Here is a 23482-nt window from a genome sequence, read left to right as displayed (position 1 = left end):
ATAACACGCAAACTCTCAGCCTCTTTTTGATTCAATGATGCGATACATTGTTCCTTCAACATACATGTTTTTTCTAACTCATCTAATCTCTATTCCAATACACACTTCTCAGTCACTAATTGTTGAATGTGATCAGCAACATTTGCATCTGCTTTTGCAACCATTGCCAATATATTCTCCGTTACACTTTGTACCTGTTCAAATAATTGTTTCCTCTCACTATACCATTCTAATTCTTTTTGTTCCGCAATGTCTTTCATCTTCACCAACATGCATATGGCATTGGCAATTCTCTGTTTCTTGCCTTTTTTGGAAGACTTTTTATACACTATGGCATCATTATAAGTACTGCATTGTTTTAATAGATCATTGTATTGGCCTGTTAATGCATTCTTTTGTATAGACTCAAATCTAACACAGCCATACTTGTTAACAAATTCTTCAATGGCTTCCATTGATATGCTAAGTTGCACCTAGCTACACTGAAGTTGCTTACACAATGCCCACAGCTAGACAACAAAACATACACAGATAAAACTGTTTGAAAGCAAACTTTCATTTGTAGTTCCACAACCAAGAGCAAACAAAAAACAAAAAACAAATTCAAAAGCCGTTTAAAAACAACTTTGTTCCTTGCAGCTCTACAGCCTACAAGACACCAGGCACACTCTTAGTGAATGCCTTACCATATTACCACTGATTTTTAAACCCCTTAGCTCGCAGGCCACATTGAACTTCTGGGGCGTTCCCTCAACAGGCTATCATATGGACCGTCTTGCCCTAACTGGCCTCTGGGGGGCAGTGTTAGTCCATGGATTGCGATCATCCGGCCTAGCCTAGCCGATCCCAATCCCTGTACCAGACTACACCAGACCGGACCCCCCAAGCATCCCCTGGCCTGGAACTTTGGTTGGGCACTTATCCTCCAGTGCCCTGGATAACCCACCGGCCGGCACCACACTATCTCCCTGCTTGCTGCACCAGGGACCTCCTGACCCTGGGGGTCACCCGGCTGGGGTGTCACATCTTACCACACAGGATCGTGCTAAGGCTCATCCGTGCAACTCTCCCCACACACCCCTCAGATATCCGCCAGCACTATACTAAAGGGTCTACCCAGATTGGAGCCCCCCTCCAGGACCATCTCTGTCATTGGTGGCTTTTTGACACCTCTGTTGGGGAGCATCTCCCTGGTGGCCCTGCCGGGATTGGGCACACAAGCCTTGCCGGATGTAGACCGAGAGCAGGCCATACCTTCATGTTCAGTGGTGTCATGTCCCCCCAACATCTCTTTCCCCTTGAGAGTTTTTAATGGATGCAGTACCAGACACATGCCCCCCCCAAGCAATACTATATGACATATCTTTTGTTTGCTGATTCCAATCTGATACCCCTGAGGAAGAGTATATCTCGAAACGCGTTGGATACTCCCCGCATATGTGTTCCATGTGCACTGGAGTTTATGATTGTGGATTTCTGCATATTGTATTGCTACTTTTTGTATATGTCATGTATACTGTATCCTGTGTATATTTACCCTATGTACTATAGACCTATTCAGATCTATACCACAATAAACACCTAAATTCATTCCAACATCTCCCATATTTCTTATACTCTTTCACTACTCATGAGTGGTTGTTCCCTTTAAAGTCCCACAAGAGGATCAATTCTCCATTTACCCTCATACGAGTAGTCAGGGAAAATAGCTTAGTGTAACGACACTATAGCAGTCTCTGTTTCCATAAGCCAAGCAGGCCTAGCCTACTGGTACGTTGCTGCCCCCAGGAATGCCATGTCCACTGGCCAGGAAGTACAGGAGGCTGAAGAAAGGAAGAACAAAAGCGTTCTTGTAGTTCCAGGGGTGCGGTTGGACATTGGGGATGGCTGGGACTGGTGTCTCACAGGAACATAGTCAGTTGGACAGATGAGTCAGTTCAGGCAGCAGTAGGGTTGCCACCTCATCCCTTTAAACCCTAACACATAGTAATTACACAGGTTCTAAGGCTAATTTAATGCTGATAAGGCACCAAGTGAGTTTAATTACCCCCTAATCAGCCAGAGAACCTGTGTAATTAATATCTGTTCGGTTTTAAAGGGATGAGGTGGCAACCATAGGCAGCAGGCAGAGACATGGTCAGTAACCAGGTCAGTGTCAGTACAGACAGAGGCAACATTGCACTGGTGTGGTGGTAATTACGGACACCTAATAGGGATTTATTTACTAATGCTGTAGAGTGCAAAATCAGGCTCCCCTTTGCATAGAAACAAATCAGCTTCTAGGTTTTATTGCCAAAGCTTAATTGAACCAGCTGAGGGTAGAACCCGATTAGCTGCCATGCACAGCTGCACCAGATTCTGAGGGCACCAGTTTTAGTAAATCTACCCCATAGTGATATGAGAGCAGTGTGCCATTGTACATAATCACTGCCATAGCAGTACAATCTTACCATAGTGACACTGCATATATACATTTTTTATACTTGTTGATCAGATATTTTTTTACACTGACTGCTTTTATTTATTTTTTTTTGTTACTGTGGGAACTACAGCCCATACAAGCTAATCTGCTTACCTATAACCATCTGATGTGATATACATTTGGGAGGCCTCTGCTCCTTGTTTGCTGTCCATTCGACCTCCTTTCAGATATATATATTTACCTTTGATCGCTGTCAGCGATGCATTGATCAAATTCACTATTGTGAGCATTTTCCTTTTCTTCATATCCATTTGAACCTCTAGCTCCTGAAGAAGCGTTCCTTGTCAACGTGAAACATGTAGAGCAATTAGAGACTACACCACCTTGGAACACCAGACCTGCAGTACTCTCTTAAACTCAACTTTACAGGGGAAGTGTACCCTTTCTTCTACCCGTAATTACTGGTTATATTGTCTATACATAGTTATAGAGAATTATCTAGGAGACTGCAGGATAGGATTCATTATGGTGTATGTAACTGAGTTGTATGCCTATATCAGATGCGTTTTTAAACTTCCTTGTCTATTCTCTGTGTTTTTGTACGCTATTAATAAAAATTAAGTTTTTTATACTTTTTGTAGTCTATTATGGTTGTGCCCTCAAAGTCCCACTATTTAGCCCCTTGATGCCTTCTGGAATGAGTAGGTGACAGTGGAGGTGAGATACACAAGGACTAAGCAAACTCTGGTTTTAATTTTCTATGGGCAGTCAAAGGAAGGTGCCCGATATCCAATCGATATCCAACCCAGAAGACCATTTATTAGCTTAATCTTCCTAAAAACTAGGGTCTCTCAATAGTACAGTAGTGTCTGCACCAGGCCAAAAATTATGGTCTGTTTTCTTGTGCGTTGCATTTTTTTTTTGGAAAAAGCATAATGACGAAAGTAGATTAAAGCTGTATCTATCTTTTGAAAGAGTTTTGTATATTGTCCTGTTGTTCAACAGAGTCTAATTATTAAACAATACCTGTCAGCTACAAAATAAAAGGTAAAACCAGGAATTGTTTTCTCAGAAAATAGGTGCAGGAACTCAACCATGACCCCTCAAAACCAATGAAAATTCATCTTAAGAAAAAAGGCAACATGAGCGGCTAAGTTAGAAATGAACATATCACAGGACTAGCATTACCCCTATAAAAAAAAAAAAAAAAAAGAAGAAAAGATTGGTGGAAAGTTAGACAATGTCTTTGCGGCAGAATTCAATGGCAATCAGCAGAAGAAAAAGAAAACACAATCTTGAATTGTATAAAAAGTTAGATTAAGAAATGTAATTTTGTATAACACTTTTAAGGTCATATCTAATATACATAGGGTCCAAATCTAGGACACATAAAAAACAAAACAAAAAAAAAAATAGGAGTTTAGGACTGGTTCAAAAGTGGCCAACAATGTTAATCATGGATGGAAAACACTTGCTGTTTGAAAAGGAGACAATGGATCCATGAATTACAAACATTGGTCGCTAAGGGGCTTAATGAACAGCTAAGCCTCAATTGCTTTCTATGATCCTTTGGAAGTTCTGGGCGATTACCTGTTGGTGCTTTTGGCACCCTGATTCATGGAGAAATTATGGGATTAACAGTTAGTGGTATATATGTTCCCCGACTGGATGGATATCCAGTTCATGGTCTTCTTTACACGTATGTGTTCTGATCCTGATCTCTTTGGCAAACTCTGACATATATGTGCTAATTTCTATGTTTTGACTTTTTGCCATTCATGTTTCATAAAAGACTGATTCTTCTGTGTGGTGTTCTGGGTGTCTATACCCTTTTTAACCGGAAGCCTCACTAGGTTTCCATACCCACTCCTTTTGGTTGGAATGGCATGTTCTTTTTCCAGTGGTTAGTCTTGGGGTTCTCATTGTTATTCCTCCTCTGTAACTATTCATATATCTTGTCTAGTCCTCAGGTTTCTTAAAGCGGGGTTCCACTCAAATTTTTTTTTTTTTAAATCAAAACGACGTTTATTGAACATATAAAGTATTTGAACATACGTGTAGACAGTGCAACAGGCACTACAAATACAAATCAATCCAATTGATATACATATATGCATACTGTACATTATTAGGGGAGCATTTGCAACATTTTCTAGTGGGTAGCAATATACCGTGCGGGTTAGGGGGGTGGGTCCTGGGGGATCCAAGTGGGGTCAGTGGTGTCATCGAGGAGATGTGCACCTAATCCTCCGCTGTACATGTGGCTGAGTCTTCCAACCATCGGTCCCAGGCCTTATGATATTTATTGGGACAGTTCCTGTGGGTATAAAGTAGTTTTTTATACGGGAGGGTGTTGTTAACCTCCCTGATCCACTGCTGTAGTGTGGGGGGAAGTTCCCTCATCCATTTTCTGGTTATCTGCAGCCTAGCAAGGAACAATGTCTCTTGTAGGAATGTGTTGAGGTATTTCTCGCCTTCTGGAAGCGAGAAGAGTCCCAGCACACATTGGCGAGGGCATAGGGAAAGTGGGGAGCCCATTCGGTCATGGAGGAATTGGACCACTTGGGTCCAGAATCCCTGTATTGAGGGGCATGTCCATAGCAGGTGAAAAAAGGAGGCCTCAGGGTGGCTACATCTTGGGCATTTGGGGTCCTGTCCTGGTCTGTATTTAGATATGCGGTGTGGTGTAAGATATGATCTATGAAGAATATATAAATGAGTAAGGCGGTCAGAGAGTTTTGGAGATACAGATTTGCAGTTGGCGAGGGCCTCATCCCAGGCCTCCTCCGACACCGTGTCCAGATCAGTCTCCCATTTGGTTTTGAGGTGGTGGGCGGTGGCAGTGGCTGAAGGTGTTATGAGGTACATATAGATGTAGGAGATTAACTTTTTGGGGTCTTCTCCCATCACGATGTCCACCAACAAGGGCACCTCGAGGGCTGGGATGGAGTTCCTGAACTGCGTGTTGAGTGCGTGTGGGAGCTGGAGGTACCGGTAAAACATGTGATTGGGCAGGGAAAAGTTGGAAGGATTTAACCATTCTGTTAGCTACGACTTGAGATAGGTATATAACGCCTTTATTTATCCATATTCCATGGTCGGCGATTGAGGCGAGTTCAGGCATGTGTGGATTGTCCCATAGGGGTGTGTGGGAGTGGGGAGATGGTGCCTCCCCGAGTTGCATGGCCAACTGCCAAATCTTGCAGTGATGGAATAGCATATGTTTCCTGTCTCCAGTATGGGGTGAACCACGGGGTCCACAGAACAAAATCTGGAATGGGTGGGACAACGGGCCTGGGGCCTGAGAGCATACTATAGTGGAGTAGCGTTCATTGTCGGTGTGGTTAAAGTGGAAAAAATGGGAGATTTGGAACGCTATGTAGTATAGGGAGAGGTCAGGGAGTGTGACGCCGCCCAGGCTGGTCGGGCATTTCAGAGCTCGCCATGACAGTTTATGACGGGAGGTGCCCCATACAAATGTATTGAGGATGGATTTCATGGACTTAAATATACGTGGAGGGAGATATAGTGGGGCATGCCAGAAGGCATACAGGAGCTTGGGGAGGAGAATCATCTTGACTAAATTTATTCGGCCTATGACCCCAAGGGGGAGACGGGACCATACTTGTGTTTTGGCTTTCAGGACTGCATAAAGGGGCTCAATGTTGAGGGAGACGTAATCCAGTAGGGATCTGGAAATGTGGATGCCCAGGTATTTAATTTTGCTAGCTCTAACCAGGGGGAGCCCAGCCTCGTCAGCACTGGGGACACCTAGGTCTATTGGGAGGATTTGGAACTTGGACCAGTTTATTTGAAGCCCTGAAAAGGATCCAAAAGTTGTGATAATTTGGAGAGCTGTATGGAGAGAGGGGCCGGCGTCTGCCAGGTACAGGAGCATATCATCTGCGTACAAACTGATCACCTCTGTTAGCTGATTACATTGGAGGCCCCTAATACCTGGGTGGTTCCTGAGAGCCGCGGGCAGAGGTTGGACCGCCAGAGCATACAGTAGGGGTGAGATAGGGCAACCTTGACGTGTACCACGAGATAGTGGAAATGGGGAGGAGATCCTACCGTTCACCTGGATACGTGCCGTGGGAGCTTGGTATAGCATCTGTAACCATTTAATAAATTTTGGCCCGAATCCAAACCTGTGAAGGCATTCCCACAAGTATCTCCACTCCACCTGGATACGTGCCGTGGGGGCTTGGTATAGTATCTGTAACCATTTAATAAATTTTGGCCCGAATCCAAACCTGTGAAGGCATTCCCACAAGTATCTCCACTCCACAGAATCGAACACCTTAGCGGTGTCGAGACTGACCACTACTCTTGAGCCCACATCTGTGTGCTGGGATTGGAGGTTCATGTGGAGCCGCCTGAGATTGAAAGCTGTGTTTTTACCTGGCATGAACCCGGTCCGGATGTATAAGACTGGTAATTACTTTATTAAGGCGTAAGGCGACTATCTTGGCTAATATTTTTACGTCCAATTGGAGAAGGGAGATGGGCCTGTAAGATTAGGGGAATAATGGGTTTTTGTCCGGCTTGGGTATGAGGACAATAAGGGCTTCGTTCATAGATGGCGGGAGTGCATTAGAGTTAAATATGTGTGTGTAGAGCGTGCAGAGTTTGGGGGTGAGGGTCTCACTGAATTGCTTATAGAATTTGAGCAGGAGCCCATCCGAACCAGGCGCCTTAGATGTAGGGAACTGTGCCAGAGCTTCTGTTATACAGTCAGTTGTGATGGGCGCCTCTAACTGTTCAACCTGCGACGCCGTGAGTATGGGGAGGGTGACAGTTTGTAAGAGAGCCGTCAGCTAGTCCTGAGAGTATTGTGTGGTGGAGGCGTACAGGTCAGAGTAAAAGCTCCTGAACTCCTCAGCCACTTGAGCAGGGTCAGTGATCTTGCATCCAGAGGCAGTTTGGAGAGAAACCACTACTGGGGGTCTGTGGTCCAGGTGGGCCATATAAGCTAGGAGCTTGCCAGCTCGTTCGCCGTGCTCATATACACGTTGTTTAGTGAAAAAAAAATGCCCTGCTTGGCCTTCTCCGTATGCAGTTGGTTTGTGAGCCTAGCCTGCACTCGCACAAGGGAAGCGTTGGCAGCTGTTGGCTCGGTCTGGAAGTCCCGCTCGAGGGTTTGTAAGCGTTCCTCCGCCTGGCGGAGCACTAGTTAGGAGGAGGCCTTATGCCTAGTTATGCGTGTAGATAGGATCATGTGAGCGTGTAGTTTGAAGGCCTCCCATACGGAACTGACCGGGGCCGAACTCTCATTTGTGCGAAAGAAGTGCTCCCACTCCACCTGGACGGCGTCCAAGCCGGACAGGGTGGTGAGCCAGAAAGGGATCAGCTTCCAGATCTGGACCGCAGGGGGGGATGGCAGGCGAAGCCTGATCCAGTATGGGGAATGGTCAGATAACACTCTGGCGTCAAAACCTGTATCTAGGAGGTGAGAAAGGAGGGGAGGGGTGAGTAGAATAAAATCTATGCGGGACATAACTAATCTTGAGGGTGTAAATCAGGAGAATCGTGGGGAAGTCGGGTGCTGGTATCTTCATATGTCTGTGATGCTGAATTCCGTTAGGAATCGCCCAAACCTGGTGGTGCTGGGTGTGGGGGTAGGGAGGGTGGTTAGGCTCTGTCTATCTAGGTTATGTGTGATGACCGTATTAAAGTCCCCGGCCCATATAGCTGGCACCATCGGGTACTGAGTCATAAAGGCAATCCCCATCTGCAATACCTCAACGTTAAATGGAGGGGGGATATAAAAAGCAAGAAGGAAAACCTCCAGGCCTCCGATCGTGGCATGTAGAAACAATGATCGGCCCAGGGGATCCGACTGCATTGTGTGGAGTTGGAATTGCGTTGTTTTGGTGATAAGGATCGCAACCCCGCGGGAGTAGGAGGTGTGTGGGGCCTGGTACAGCCACCCCACCCACGGTTTCTTGAGGCTCATTTGCTTCTGGCCCACCAGGTGAGTCTCAACAAGGATGGATATGTCCGCCTTCAGAAATTTAAGATGGGACAGGACCGCATTGGGTTTAGCCCTATCCCCGAGGCCCCGGACATTCCAGGTGATTATCTTTAGGGACACCATAGTGTATAGGGGAGTTAGCATATGCAGTCGGATTCCCAGATAGCGGCAAACAACATTATACATTGGAATTGTCATATCCCACAGCCCAACACAGTAGAATTGTACACTAGTTATGACATGAGAGGGGTGAGCAAGCCCACATACATGAAGTATACAGTTATGCAATAGATTCAAGAGAAAAGCGGCATTGTATATGCAGTATATCAATGTGGATTCAAAAAACAGAAAAAAACACAAAGAAAAAACAAAAGGGAGCAAGTAAACTGCAAAAACACTGGTCCAGCAAGGCAGATTCAACACTCTGTTAACCGCTGCAAAAACAGGGGCAGAGGCTGGCCAGGGAAACATCTTCGGTGAGGTGACAAACAGGGGTGGCACAGATGCCAGTGTCTTGGGGTGACCCTCAAGGTCAATGAGGTGGTCAAACTGGAGAGCGCACAACGGTGCAGGAGAGGTTTCCAGTCTTAAGGGGAAACAGGTGCAGGCGGACCGCCCGAGATTCGTAGCTCTAACAAGTTGTGCGGGGTATGCAGTGTTGTGCCTGGGAGATGCAAGGGGTGAAAAACAGGTGCAAGGCTCCTGTGCAGGGCAGTGATAAAGGGGAATTAGCAAAATATACACAGTGCATGTTTGACTCACGGTTCTCGGGTTGTTGGCAGGTGGCCGGGTCCTGGAGGATGTGTGGCGTTCAACGCTGTGCGTGATGTCCGGGTTCTAAGCTGGATATTCAGGTGCGAGGTGGGCCAGCCGCTTGGCGTTGTTCAAGCCAGGTAAAAGCGGCCTGTGGGTCTTCAAAGAAGTGTGCCTTGCCGTCACTCGTCACACGGAGCCTCGCCGGGAAGAGCATCGCATATGGCAGGTGTTGCACGCGGAGTTGCCTTTTCACATCCGTGAATCTCGCTCTTTTTTTCTGGACCTCAGCCGAGAAGTCCAGGAACACCGCAATGGTCACGTTGCCGAGGGGGATGTTGCCTCGTTCCCGGGTGAGTCTAAGGATGGTGTCTCTTTAATTCAGGAACTTAGCGATGAAAGTACGCGGCGGCGCACCAACAGGGGGGGCTTCCCAGCGAGGCGGTGCGCTCTTTCCACGACAAATGTGGAGGAGAAGGCCTCTCTGCCATACGTTTTGATGAGGAGGTTTTCTAGGTAAGTGGGGGGGTCCGCACCCTCAGATCTTTCAGGGAGACCCACAAAACGCAGGTTGCACCTCCGAAGGCGATTCTCCATGTCGTCTTGCTTGGAGAGGACTGCGTTTAGCTGGTACTGTAGTTGTTCAGTGGTGACTTGAAGTGGGTGAAGGCCCTCCTCCACAAGGCCGACCCGACGCTCAGTCTCGGACACCCGCTCTCTTAGTTTGTGCATATCTTGCCTAATCAAGGATATGTCTACCTTCACCTCCTCAATCCTGGAGGTGAGGGTGGATTGACACAGGGCGATGGCCTCCAGCACTCTGGCTGTGTCTCCGGAGGTCCAGTCCTCCTCTTCAGGGAGCGGGTCGGCACCATCTTCCTCCCCCGAATCCCGCTCCTCATGGCGATACTTGTCCAGCTTAGCAATGGCACCGGATCATTGGTGGGGGACATGACAGTACAGGGCGGTCTCACAGGACGATCTGCAGCTCTCCAGCGCCTGTAAGCAGGGGAAATAACCCCAAGGATCAGTGTACAGGATCTGTCTCGAGCGGAGCTCTCACTCTGCACATCCTACTCCATGAAGCTCCAGACCACGCCCCCCTTCCACTCAAATTTTTAACTTAATCTTACCCCCTTCAGTTAATTGCATAGATGTTCAAATGCCGCACGAAATTTTTTTTTTATCGCTGTAATTACCTTTATATTGTACTTTATTGTGGCACTTCCTGTCTCTCCTTCCATGGGAGTAGGCATGTTTATTGCCTTTCCCCAGCGCCGCACTGTCTCCTTGGAGCTTAGTGTCAGGCTTCCCAAGATTCAGTGCGGAAACAATGATCATGCGTGTGAACAAGCTGTGAATTAACCGCATTCGCTGCATCCAGGAAATCAATGCTTGTGGGCTTCACATGCCCACAAGCAAGATGGAAACAGCCAGCATCACATTTTTTAAGTTAATCTTCAGTACAAAAACAGACAGAGGCGGAAATATTACACCCAAACTGTGAGTATTATTTTGGGGTTAGCAAAGTGTCTCAATGACCTAAATAAAAAAAAAAAGATTGGTCTCCCGCTTTAACTGGTTATGAAGTATTGATTTACATTATGTACATTTCTACAGTATGTATTCCCATCTTTGTGCACTGTGTTTTTTGTGGATCTATTGTCTGTCTTTTGTGGGGTGCTATTCACACTCTTACACTTATTTACTTGTGGCACATGTGGTTTCTTGGTTTTGCATTGTATTTTATTTGTGGCTATTTTTCATTTGTTGCTATGTTGTCCTAGCACATCACTTGTTGTTTTATCATTATGTTACTAATTATGCACTTTGTGATGTCATCACTAGGGGGTATTGTTGGTGGGTGGGACTTTGGGTTTATTGGTCTTTTAACCTCCATGTTGTAGTGTCATGAGAAAGATGGACTGCGCTTCATCTAAACATCGACAATAAAAATACTGCTGTTTGGATCTATCTCCTCTGCAAGACCTTTGAGTGCCTCTATACCAGTTTTGGAATATATAGTTATATCTATATGGAAAATGCCCTATTAGATTGCATTTCAGTAGGGTAGAAGTGCAGGAGCAGAAGCTGTGTCGTGTCTTGCATCGAAATTACTTTTGTACCATTTGCAACAAAAGGCATCGGCTTTTGCCAATGTTTTTAAAGAGTGAAAGCGCTAGTTATTTACATACCAATGGCTTCTGCTCTAAGGAAATTTCAGTAATAGACATTTCTAAACACCAAATTGGTCACTAAAATGTTAACTAGGAAATTTACATTTCAATGTGCATGTTGCGTGTGCAGTCCCAAACTGTTGCAAGCAAATTTGTCAGACTATTAGATTTGCTGTCGGGAAAGATTATAGTCTCTGGTCTGAAGCTGCGCAAAGAGATGAAATCACGGCTGAAATATCTGAACTCCATGAAATGATCATACTTTAGTATGAAAATGACATAAACATGCATGCTTGACTCAGCTTTTGTGTTTGTGTAAGAAACCTCTAGCCTTATGTCTTAGGATGATTAATAAGGAAAATCCATTTCAATAAAGTAATTTCTTGAGATCTCTCAGCCAGGGAGTGGTTGCAGCCTGCTGGCACACATATATCTGCGCCTTGATCCAACTGTGGTCAGCCAGTCATTAAATGTTTATGGCAGGTTCTTAGTCCATTTTTTATACATATTATTTATACATAAAGATACCATTTATAGAAAACCTAGTTTTTTTTTTTTTTTTTTTTCCGAAAAGCCAGTGGCGTGCAAAACACACCTCAAAAACTTCCACCCGGTGCCAAAAAAAAGTGCCCACACATAGAGAGTGAAACACAAAAAAGTGCAACGGGTGTACAGAGTCCTCCACTAGGGAAGGACCTTACCCTGATCCCCCGGGGCGTTAGGCTCCAGACAGGGACTGAGGTACTCAGACAAAGGGTCCATCCGGCCGAAACCAGGCGGAACCCCACAACTGGAAGGACTGCCGAAGCAGACCAACCCAAGTACAGTGGGGCTCTCCCGAAGAGAGACCCCTCAAAGGAGAGGGCGAACCAAGCCAAAAGGCCTATGTCCACCCCCTCCCAAGACTTTCAGAGTAGGCCCGAGGACCCACACCCTACTCGCCACACAGTGACAAAACGTGTATGCAAAGACAACCAAAAAAAAGACAAAAAGGTGACAAACAGGGGTAAAAGAAAGAGTGGGGAAGATAGTGAGATGGGAGAGTGAAAGTGGCCATTGTGCTATACAATGGCCGGCCCTCCGGCCAGGCATAAAAATTTCCCCTGGTCCTGGCCAAAAGGCCCGGCCCAAGAGGCAGGTGCGAAAAACGTGTGTTGTGGTGAAGTGACCATGGTGCCATAAAATCAAGTGCTTTCACACCGTGACTATACGGCACCCCTGAACTGCCACTTCAGGGGCACATTCACCACTGGCTTTTCGAAAAAGCCCCGACCCCCCAGCCCAGACCACAGCAGACCCCACCACAGGCAGAAAGGATATGGAGATCAGGAAGCCAGAAAGAGTCCTTTATCAGGCTCTGCCGTCGCTCCCATCACTCCCTCCTAATTACATTCGGGAAGTACTAACCACTCCCCTCCCCCCGTAAGAGGGAAGTAAGCGTTCTCTCCCGAATAACTGCCCGGGGCTAGATCCGCCCCAATCCAGGCCAGAAGGCCAGGATCCCGACCCTCCGGTTCAGACCCCGTGGTTCTCCATCCACATCAGAAGGCTTCCCTTTCGGCTACAAACCGCTCCAGGTCACCTTCACTCCAGCAGGCTTTGCATAGCAACCGCAATCCCGTCTCTATTTCGCCATAGATCAGGGACAGAAGCAAGCGCCACCTCCTGGAAACTGATAAGAACAGATACTACACTTGATCTTAGCCAAAAGGCCGAGAAGCAATTAGCAATAATCACGCCTCAGTTGAACCTCATTGGCTATGATACTGCCACTGCGCAAAGCTTTTAAAATTTAAAAAAATTTATAGAAAACCTAGTACTAATACAAAACGGGATGACTGCACAGATGACAGTGTTGCCCCCAAGACAGCAATGCCTAATGTGGCCTAACTGCTGCCTGATAGCCAACTCACTGAAAGATTGAGTGGGGGCTTGGCAAACAGCTGAGGTAAAGTGAAGGGCACAACAAGAATCAAGAGCAAAAAAATAATAAAAAGTTATATCTAGGTTCATATAGGTAAATTTAAGCCACTTTTTGCACGCATTTAAAATGTGGTGACGCTTGTTCCAGATTTTCCTCAATTTAGAGATATGTATTTTCAGTTGCTTTTTTGTCTATAGGACAGGAAGAAAAAGGGTACATCTCCTAATCCATACTCTATAAAAAAAAAAAAACAAAACTAAATGGCTTTAGAAACACTTTATGCTTAGAGAGTAATAAGTACATACTCTAATGCCGCGTAAACACGATCAGAAATGCCGCCAGCAATACTCCGATCAGAGCTCTTTCTTGGACCTTGTGTATGCTCCATCGGTCTTTTGCTGGAATTCCAGCCAGCAAAAGATTGAGAGCATGTTCTCTATTTTTCGGTTGGGAAAAGTTCCTATCCGAAAATGCGGTCGTCTGTATGCAATTCGGAAGCGCAAAAAATCACGCATGCTCGAAAACAATTTGAAGCATGCTCGGAAGCACTGAACTTTATTTTCTTGGCTCGTCGTAGTGTTGTATGTCATTGCGTTCTTGATGGTCGAAAGTTCAGGGAATTTTTGTGTGACTGTGTGTATGCAAGGCAAGCTTGAGCGGAATTCCGTCGGAAAAACCATCCAAGTTTTTTCTGATGGAAATTCCGATCGTGTGTATGCGGCATTAGAGAATAAAATAGCATAGCATTCTATTTACCAACAGATTTTTGAAAGCCAATCGTGTAATTAATAAGCCAGCTGAATTAAAACTATTTTTAAAAACAGACTTTTAAATCAGTTTAAAAATGAAACAATTTCAGGAACAGATTTGTAAAACTTGCTAGTTTTAGACAGGAGATATAATGGAACAGACATTTGACACATTTTGTTATGATTGTTTACATGAACATTAGCAGGCTTACTAAATAAAGCACTATAAAAAGCATGGACGACAAGTCAGTTGTAATCCAAGGTAAGCAATCAGATTTCAGTCTACTGATTTGCGTAGCGAGAACTATTAAAAATAGCTCATTGGTTTCCCTGGGTTACCAGGCTTCACATATTTCTTAGTTGTAAAAAAAAAATAAAAATCTGTCTGAAATATTACTTTATTATTTGAAGGCTAACTTCAGCAAAACTTTTTATTTCAGATTTTAAAAAGCAGGGGAAGGTTAAACGCCTCTGTCAGTTTTTTTGCCTTCTGGTGTCCTTATTGGAGATTTCTCCTCACTAGCCTAGTCAGGACTAGATATGATGTAAAAACAAAGGCACAAAGAGAAGCACATTGTTAATTTGAGTAGGGAAGGATTATTAATTCTCACCATTTTTAGTGCTGTCCATGCTTTCTTGTCCTGGGGAGTACAACAGCTCTCCTTTTCATGTATGGATGTCATAGGGGCAGGAAGTGGGGAAAAAAAATCTCCCCATTGCTGTCTTAGACAAAAACTGAAGACAGTCAGAGATTTAAAGGATATATACTTATACTTTTTGCCCCTCTCCTTTGTGCATACTTACCCTGAGCAGATAGCCAAGGCAACTGGCAGTAGTGCCCTGTAGGAAAAAGTAAGCATCTCTGAAGAGCTGGGTAGGATGAAGAGGGGGCAAACAGGATAAGTGCACCATGATCTGCTTAGCCTTTTCCTCTTTCCTAAACCATAAAAATAACTTGGGCTTCAATATCAGAATGTCTGAAAAGATGACTTATCACTAGCCTCAGATCTCCAGAGCCTTTTGAGTGGGTTCAAATGAGTTGGGAATCAATGTTAACAGAAAATACTTTACATTCATGTAGCTGACCCCGGGGTGGCAGGTCATCAAGTTGAATGGATATAATGCCAAAGACATATGATGGCTTTACATGTAATTTTTTAAAGATATATGTGAATTATTCCTATTGATTCAACCACATTCATTGTCCTATTTGAAGGAACCTGCTTTCACACTTAAGAAAATTACACCTGGTAGTGACAGAGTTAATTAACAACAGTGAACAGCAGTCTGTTAGAGCATCGGCGGAAGAAAGGATCCTTCAGTATATAAATACTTCAAAAATATTTATTCGATTACAAAATATAGTCATTTGTTATTGATAAAATCCATGTGTTTGGACAGTCAGCAAAATGGAGCTTTATCTTATTCTGTGTCGTCTTCTCTAGGGCGCTTACGTGGATTTATTTCAGGTTTTGAGGAGTCCATCTCAGGATGAGCAGCTTGCACATCACGGAACCCTTGGTGCTGCAAAATATCAAGTAACTTCATGTAAAAGTGCTAATAAAAAAAACTTTTTATATGGTAAACACATTCAAGATAAAACTATATTTTATGATCATTCAGTATTTAAATACTTCCTCTTTTAACACAGCTTTGTACTATTTATAGAGGGTGTACAGAACATATAAAAAAACAACTAAGGTAGCCAGTCACCTTTGAGACTACACAAAGTGTGCTGTAACATTTCCTTTGTTTGCTGTTTTTATATGATAAACCCTATAAAGATAAAACTATATTTTGTGATTACCTAGTATTTAACACTTCAATACTGGGCATTTTTCCCCCTTCCTGCCCAGGCCAATTTTCAGCTTTCAGTGCTGTTGCACTTTGAATGACAATTGTACAGTCATGCAACACTGTACTTAATTTTTATCCTTTTTTTGAGACATGTAGAGCTTTCTTTTGGTGGAATTTAACCAGCTCACGCAGATATACTGCAGAACAATGGCTTTCCTATGCAAAATCCCGTACGGTTACATCCTTCCCCTTTTCGGCCACCAGAGGGCGTGCATGCCCGCGGCACGGGGGGGTGGGGGTGGGCCGGCGATCGCCACCGGCCATGGGCGTGAACGAGCCCCAGCAAGGGGATTTGTGTGTGTAAACACACAAATCCCTGTGTTGTCGGAGGAGAGGAGACATGTCGTTTGTTCCTAGTAAGTAGGTAGAACGATATGTCTCCTTTCCTACTCAGTTCTATCCCCATACAGTTAGAACACACTGAGGGAAGACACATTTAACCCCTTGATCGCCCCCTAGTGTTAACCTCTTCACTACCAGTGACATTTACACAGTAATCAGTGCATTTTTATAGCAATGATCGCTGTATAAATGTCAGTGGTCCCAACAATGTTACATAGTTACGTTGAAAAAAGACACAAGTCCATCTAGTTCAACAATAAAAAAAATAAAAAAAAATAAAAAAATATCAAACAATCCCATATACCCACCCAATCCTATACCCACAGTTGATCCAGAGGAAGGCGAAAAACCCCAGCAAAGCATGATCCAATTTGTTACAGAAGGGGAAAAAATTCCTTCCTGACCCCCAAGAGGCAATTGGATTTTCCCTGGATCAACTTTACCAATAAAATGTTAGTACCCAGTTATATTATGTGCATTTAGGAAAGAATCCAGGCCTTTCTTAAATAAATCTACTGAGCTGGCCAGAACCACCTCTGGAGGGAGTCTATTCCACAATTTCACACCTCTTACTGTGAAGAAACCTTTCCGTATTTGGAGATGAAATCTCTTTTCCTCTAGGCGTAGAGTACCCCCGTGTCCACTGCGTTGACCGTAAAGTGAATAACTCAACACCAAATTCACTATATGGACCCCTTATATATTTGTACATGTCGATCATATCCTCCCTTGATCTCCTCTTCTCAAGAAAGAATAAATTTAGTTCCTCTAATCTTTCCTCGTAACGAAGCTCCTCCATGCCTCTTATCAGTTTGGTTGCCCTTCTCTGCACTTTCTCCAGTTCCTCGTTATCCTTTTTGAGAACTGGTGCCCAAAAGTGAACTGAATATTCCAGATTAGGTCTTACTAATGATTTGCACAGGGGCAAAATTATATCGCTCTCTCTGGAGTCCATATCTCTCTTAATACAAGAAAGGACTTTGCTCGCTTTGGAAACCGCAGCTTGGCATTGCACGCTATTATTGAGCTTTTTTTGAGCTATTATTGACCTACCAAAACCCCCAGATCCTTCTCCACTATGGATTCCCCCAGTTGCACTCCTTCTAGTATGTATGATGCATGCATATTCTTAGCCCCAAAGTGCATAACTTTACATTTGTTACATGTGTCAAAAGTGTCCGATCTGTCTGTGGCAATGTTGCAGTAACGCTAAAAATTGCAAATTGCCGCTTACTAGTAAAATAAATAAATAAATAAATAAAAATGCCATAAATCTTTCCCATAGATTGAAGACACTATAACTTTTGCGCAAACCAATCAATATACGCTTATTGCAATTTTTTTTACTAAAAATATGTAGAAGAATATATATTGGCCTAAACTGATGAAGAAAAGTTTTTTAAAGCATTTTGGGGGATATTTATTATAGCAAAAAGTAAAAAATATATATATATTTTCAGTTTTTCTTAGTTTCTGTTATAAAATTTAGCAACTAAGTAATTTTTCTTCTTCACTGATAAGGCTGCACTGATAGGCCCTGATTATTAGTGTAAAAGATATGCTGACAGTCTTGCAGTTATCGGCTTTCCTTTACTTCTATAGACACAGCTGATCACATGGTAAAGGGGCGGCTGTGATTGGCCATTTACCCCCATCTGTCTCACAGAGTGTGCCTGATGTGTGCTGCAGGACGTCCTCCCAAAACTAGACGACCGTGCCGTAGCCGTCTTTTGGCTATAGCGCAGTCAATAAATGGTTAAATACTTCCACTTTTAAAAACTATCATTTTTTTTCGTTTTTACTATTTCTTGAGGGTGTACAGGCAATACAAAAAGCAAGCAAGGTGGCCCTTAACATTAACCACTTCAATACCAGGCACTTTGACACCTTCCCGCCCAGGCCAATTTTCAGTTTTCAGCGCTGTCACAATTTGAATGACAATTGCGCAGTCATGCTACACTGTACCCAAACACATTTTTTATCATTTTGTTCCCACAAATAGAGCTTTCTTTTGGTGGTATTTGATCACCTCTGCGGTTTTTATTTTTTGCGCAACAAATAAAAAAAGACTGAAAAGTTTGAAAAAAAACAAGTTTTTCTTTGTTTCTGTTAAAAATTTTTGTAAATAAGTACGTTTTTTTTCTTCAATGACGGGCACTGATATGGCTGCACTGACGGGAACTGATGGGCACCGATGAGGTGGCACTGACGGGTACTGATAGGTGGCACTGATGGGCACTCGTAGGTGGCATTGATAGGTGGCACGGATGGGCACTGATAGGTGGGCACAGATGAGCACTGACAGGTGGCACCGATGGACACTGATGGGTGGCACTGATGACACTAATGGGTGGCACTGCTGGACATCACTGAAATATAATGGTGCCAATCAGTGCCCATTTGTGGGCACTGATTGGGCACATGTGGATGGCCAAGGGGTACATACCTGGTCATCCACATGTTGCCCCCCTTCCCTGGTGGTCCAGTGTGGTCATCTGAGGGGGGCTACGCTGATAAACAATCAGCGGCTCTTCCTATTGACATCGTGATCAGCCGTGATTGGACACGGCTGATCACGTGGTAAAGAGCCTCCACCGGAGGCTCTTTACCAACATCGGTGTAGCGGTGTGTCAGACTGATACACTGCTCCACCGATCGCCGCGATGCGCACCCCTGCGGCGGCATGTTATCCTGCTGGATGTCATATGACGCCCAGTCAGGATAACGGAACCACCTCCCAGACGTCAATCTGCTATAGGCCGGGCGGGAAGTGGTTAAAGTCTACGCGAAGTGTGCTGTAACATTTCATATATATGCTGTTAAAATGGACCTGACCCTCCAAAAAAAAAAAAAAAAAAGTGATCTAAAGTGGACCTAAGGCATTGCTGCCACTTGCTGCTAGTCCCAGGTGATATAGAGTGAGATTTGATTTTTAATGATCACCATGGGGCTGCCCCCCCTCCCCATTTTCTAGTTGGGGGCTTTGATAAAAGCAAGCAAAGATCTGCCTCTACCAAAATAGCCACCTTCACACACAGGCACAGTGCAGAACAAGACATACAAGATCAACTGCAGAGAGACCATAGGCAATACTGGAAACTTGTCCTTTTCTCTCTGCCTCCCTCTTTGTGGGCACAGATTGCAGAGTTCAGTTCCTCTTTAATATCTTTGAATTCTTAATGCAATTTTGAAAAGTCAGACACCAAAATGTGATTGTTGGGAGAAGTGGGGTTTTGTTTTACTCAGTTTAAAATAATTTTCTCTGCAGGACACAGCTCTGCGTTAGATAATTACCACCCACCTGCAGGAGCAGGACACTAGCTGTGCTAACAAAAAACAAAACAAAAGACAGTTTAGGAGGTGGCCCCTGCTGGTAAACAAAACCCCATCCAGAGCTGTGAACACTCAAGTTACATGGTATAGAAAAGCAACTATGACCTTGTTCACACCACACATATTATACCGTATGCCTGGGTTTACTCGCACTGCAAAGCGCAAGTGTTCCGTACATCCCCATGCAGACAGTCAAATTGATAGCTATTGGGACACCGCAGCTGTGTCCTAATATAAAATCCCTGTGGGTGCGTGTCCCTGAATGCAGACAGTGTAAGTTTGGGGACAAGCACCCACATGGGTGTTTTTTGTGTCCCAACAGACATCAATGGAACTGCCCTGGTGCCCAGGATTGATGACAAGCTAGTCAACTTTTACTGTACCCCACACTGTCTGTGATGTCTTTTGCATGAAGGATCAATAAAGGTGGTGTTGCAGCGAATTCCGGATTTCTTTTGATTAAGACAGGCACATCTCTATACACAGGATTCTCGGATTCAAACTCAAAATTATTATGCACCTGGAAGAGTCTTTCCTGATACATCCACATGGACAACAGGGCTGGTGATTGGAGAGCAGGCTGTGTCTGTGTCCGCTCTGCGTAAGCAGAGAAGACATGGACCAGCCATCTGCCTGCTCAGCGGGGACCAGTGTACAGATTCCCCGCTGAACAGATGGACTGCTCCCAGAGTCCGCACTGCTGGGAAGCTGCCTTAAAGATGTTTCACAGGGCGAACTTCCCAGGTTGAATTAAGGGATATTTCCTACATTCAAAGTACGCGGATTCTGTATGCACTTTACACTATACCAAGTTGAAGATACTGAGTGTGCTTGGCCTCAGGGCCGCCATCAGGGGGGTACAGCCGTTACAACTGTAAGGAGCCCCGGGGCAGAAGAAGGTAGGACAGGTGAAGGGGATCCGTGCTGTGCAGTATAGGAACAATCTCACAGTTTCTGCAGTTCTCGTGTCATTGATTTTAGACATAGAGCTCAATACTGCCACCTCTGGCTACTATGTGCATGTGTACCCTCGTGTGACAGTGATCTGCCTGTACTATGCATCTCAACAACATGTCAGCTTTGTGAAATGAGCTGGGACCAGGTAGGAAATTACAAGTAGGGGCTGTGAAGGAAAGGGAGGGGGCTGTTTGTGTACAGGGAGGGGCCAAAGGCTTGTGTGTATACAGATTTGTGTATGTGGGGCTGCCATATATACAGGTGTGTGTGTGTGTGTGTGTGTGTGTGTGTGTGTGTGTGTGTGTGTGTGTGTGTGGGGGGGGGGGGGGGCTGAGATATATACAGGTGTGTGGAGGGGTGGTTGACATATATACAGGTGTGTGTGTGTGGGCGCTGACATATATACAGGTGTGTGGGGGGCTGACATATAAACAGGTGTGTGTGGGGGGGGGCGCCAACATATATACAGGTGTTGGGTGGGGGCTGACATATATACAGGGGTGTGTGTGGAGGGGCGCTGACATATATACAGGTGTGTGTGTGGGGGGGGGCGCTGAAATATATACAGGTGGGGGGCTGACATATATACAGGTGTGTGTGTGTGTGGGGGGGGGGGGGGTACTGACATATATTACAAGTGTGGTGTGGGGGGGGCTGACATATATACAGGTGTGTGTGTGGGGGGGGGCGCTGACATATATACAGGGGTGTGTGTGTGGAGGGGCGCTGACATATATACAGGTGTGTGTGTGTGTGTGGGGGGAGGCACTGACATATATACAGGTGTGGGGGGCTGACATATATACAGGTGTGTGAGGGGGGCTGCCAAATATACAGGTGTGTGTGTGAGGGGGGCTGCCATATATACAGGTGTGTGTGTGGGGGCGCTGACATATATACAGGTATGTGGGGGGGTGCTGACAATATATACAGGTGTGTGGAGGGGTGGCTGACATATATACAGGTGGCTGTGTGGGGGGGGCGCCGACATATATACAGGTGTGTGTGTGTGGGGCTGCTGATATATATACAGGTGTGTGAGGGGGCTGACATATATACAGGTGTGTGGGGAGGGGGGTGACATATATATACAGGTGTGTTTGAGGGGGGCTGCCATATATACAGGAGTATGTGTGGGGCTGACATATATACAGGTTTGGAGGGGCGGACAAATATACAGGTGTGTGTGAGGGGGGCTGCCATATACAGTGGGGACGGAAAGTATTCAGACCCCCTTAAATTTTTCACGCTTTGTTATATTGCAGCCATTTGCTAAATCATTTAAGTTCATTTTTTTCCTCATTAATGTACACAAAGCACATCATATTGACAGAAAAACACAGAATTGTTGACATTTTTGCAGATTTATTAAAAAAGAAAAACTGAAATATCACATGGTCCTAAGTATTCAGACCCTTTGCTGTGACACTAATATATTTAACTCAGGTGCTGTCCATTTCTTCTGATCATCCTTGAGATGGTTCTACACTTTCATTTGAGTCCAGCTGTGTTTGATTATACTGATTGGACTTGATTAGGAAAGCTACACAACCTGTCTATATAAGACCTTACAGCTCACAGTGCATGTCAGAGCAAATGAGAATCATGAGGTCAAAGAAACTGCGTGAAGAGCTCAGAGACAGAATTGTGGCAAGGCACAGATCTGGCCAAGGTTACAAAAAAAATTTTGCTGCACTTAAGGTTCCTAAGAGCACAGTGGGCTCCATAATCCTTAAATGGAAGACGTTTGGGACGACTAGAACCCTTCCTAGAGCTGGCCGTCCGGCCAAACTGAGCTAATGGGGGAGAAGAGCCTTGGTAAGAGAGGTAAAGAAGAACCCAAAGATCACTGTGGCTGTGCTAAAGAGATGCAGTCGGGAGATGGGAGAAAGTTGTAGAAAGTCAACCATCACTGCAACCTTCCACCAGTCGGGGCTTCATGGCAGAGTGGCCCGACGGAAGCCTCTCCTCAGTGCAAGACACATGAAAGCCCACATGGAGTTTGCTAAAAAAAAAACACCTGAAGGACTCCAAGATGGTGAGAAATAAGATTCTCTGGTCTGATGAGACAAAGATAGAACTTTTTGGCCTTAATTCTAAGCGGTATGTGTAGAGACAAACCTGGCACTGCTCATCACCTGTCCAATATAGTCCCAACAGTGAAGCATGGTGGTGGCAGCATCATGCTGTGGGGTGTTTTTCAGCTGCAGGGACAGGACGACTGGTTACAATTGGGGGAAAGATGAATGCGGCCAAGTACAGGATATCCTGGACTAAAACCTTCTCCAGAGTGCTCAGGACCTCTGACTGGGCCGAAGGTTTACCTTCCAACAAGACAATGACCCTAAGCACACAGCTAAAATAACGAAAGAGTGGCTTCACAACAACTCCATGACTGTTCTTGAATGGGCTAGCCAGAGCCTGACTTAAACCCAATTGAGCATCTCTGGAGGGACCTAAAAATGTCTGTCCACCAACGTTTACCATCCAACCTGACAGAACTGGAGAGGATCTGCAAGGGGGAATGGCAGAGGATCCCCAAATCCAGGTGTGAAAAACTTGTTGCATCTTTCCCAAAAAGACTCATGGCTGTATTAGATCAAAAGGGTGCTTCTACTAAATACTGAGCAAAGGGTCTGAATACTTAGGACCATGTAATATTTCAGTTTTTCTTTTTTAATAAATCTGCAAAAACAATTCTGTATTTTTCTGTCAATATGGGGGTGCTGTGTGTACATTAATGAGGAAAAAAATGAACTTAAATGATTTTAGCAAATGGCTGCAATATAACAAAGAGTGGAAAATTTAAGGGAGTCTGAATACTTTCCAGTCCCCACTGTATACAGGTGTGTGTGAGGGGGGGCTGCCATATATACAGGTGTGTGTTGTGTGTGGGGGGGGGCTGACATATATACAGGTGTGAGGGGGGCTGACAAATATACATGTTTGGGGGGCTTACAAATATACAAGTGTGTGGGGGCGCTGACATAT

General features: G+C 44.8%; 1 protein-coding gene and 1 pseudogene across 4 annotated transcripts in view; both read right to left on the bottom strand.

Moving 5' to 3' along the window:
- Nucleotides 1-13048: 13048 nt before the first annotated feature.
- On the bottom strand, nt 13049-13113 carry LOC141130200 (U4 spliceosomal RNA; annotated as a pseudogene).
- A 2215-nt stretch (nt 13114-15328) lies between these two features.
- RAD51C (RAD51 paralog C) overlaps nt 15329-23482 on the bottom strand; it is a 191372-nt gene continuing 183218 nt past the window's right edge. For all 4 annotated transcript variants that reach the window (XM_073615160.1, XM_073615161.1, XM_073615162.1 and 1 more), the window contains one exon: nt 15329-15526. In XM_073615160.1, coding sequence (XP_073471261.1) covers nt 15425-15526 — 102 coding nt within the window. In that variant the 3' untranslated portion in view covers nt 15329-15424. The remainder of the gene's footprint in view (nt 15527-23482) is intronic.

The sequence above is a fragment of the Aquarana catesbeiana genome, linkage group LG02, assembly GCF_042186555.1.
Source record: "Aquarana catesbeiana isolate 2022-GZ linkage group LG02, ASM4218655v1, whole genome shotgun sequence".
NCBI lineage: Eukaryota > Metazoa > Chordata > Amphibia > Anura > Ranidae > Aquarana > Aquarana catesbeiana.
This window is presented reverse-complemented; position numbering and strand designations above follow the sequence as displayed.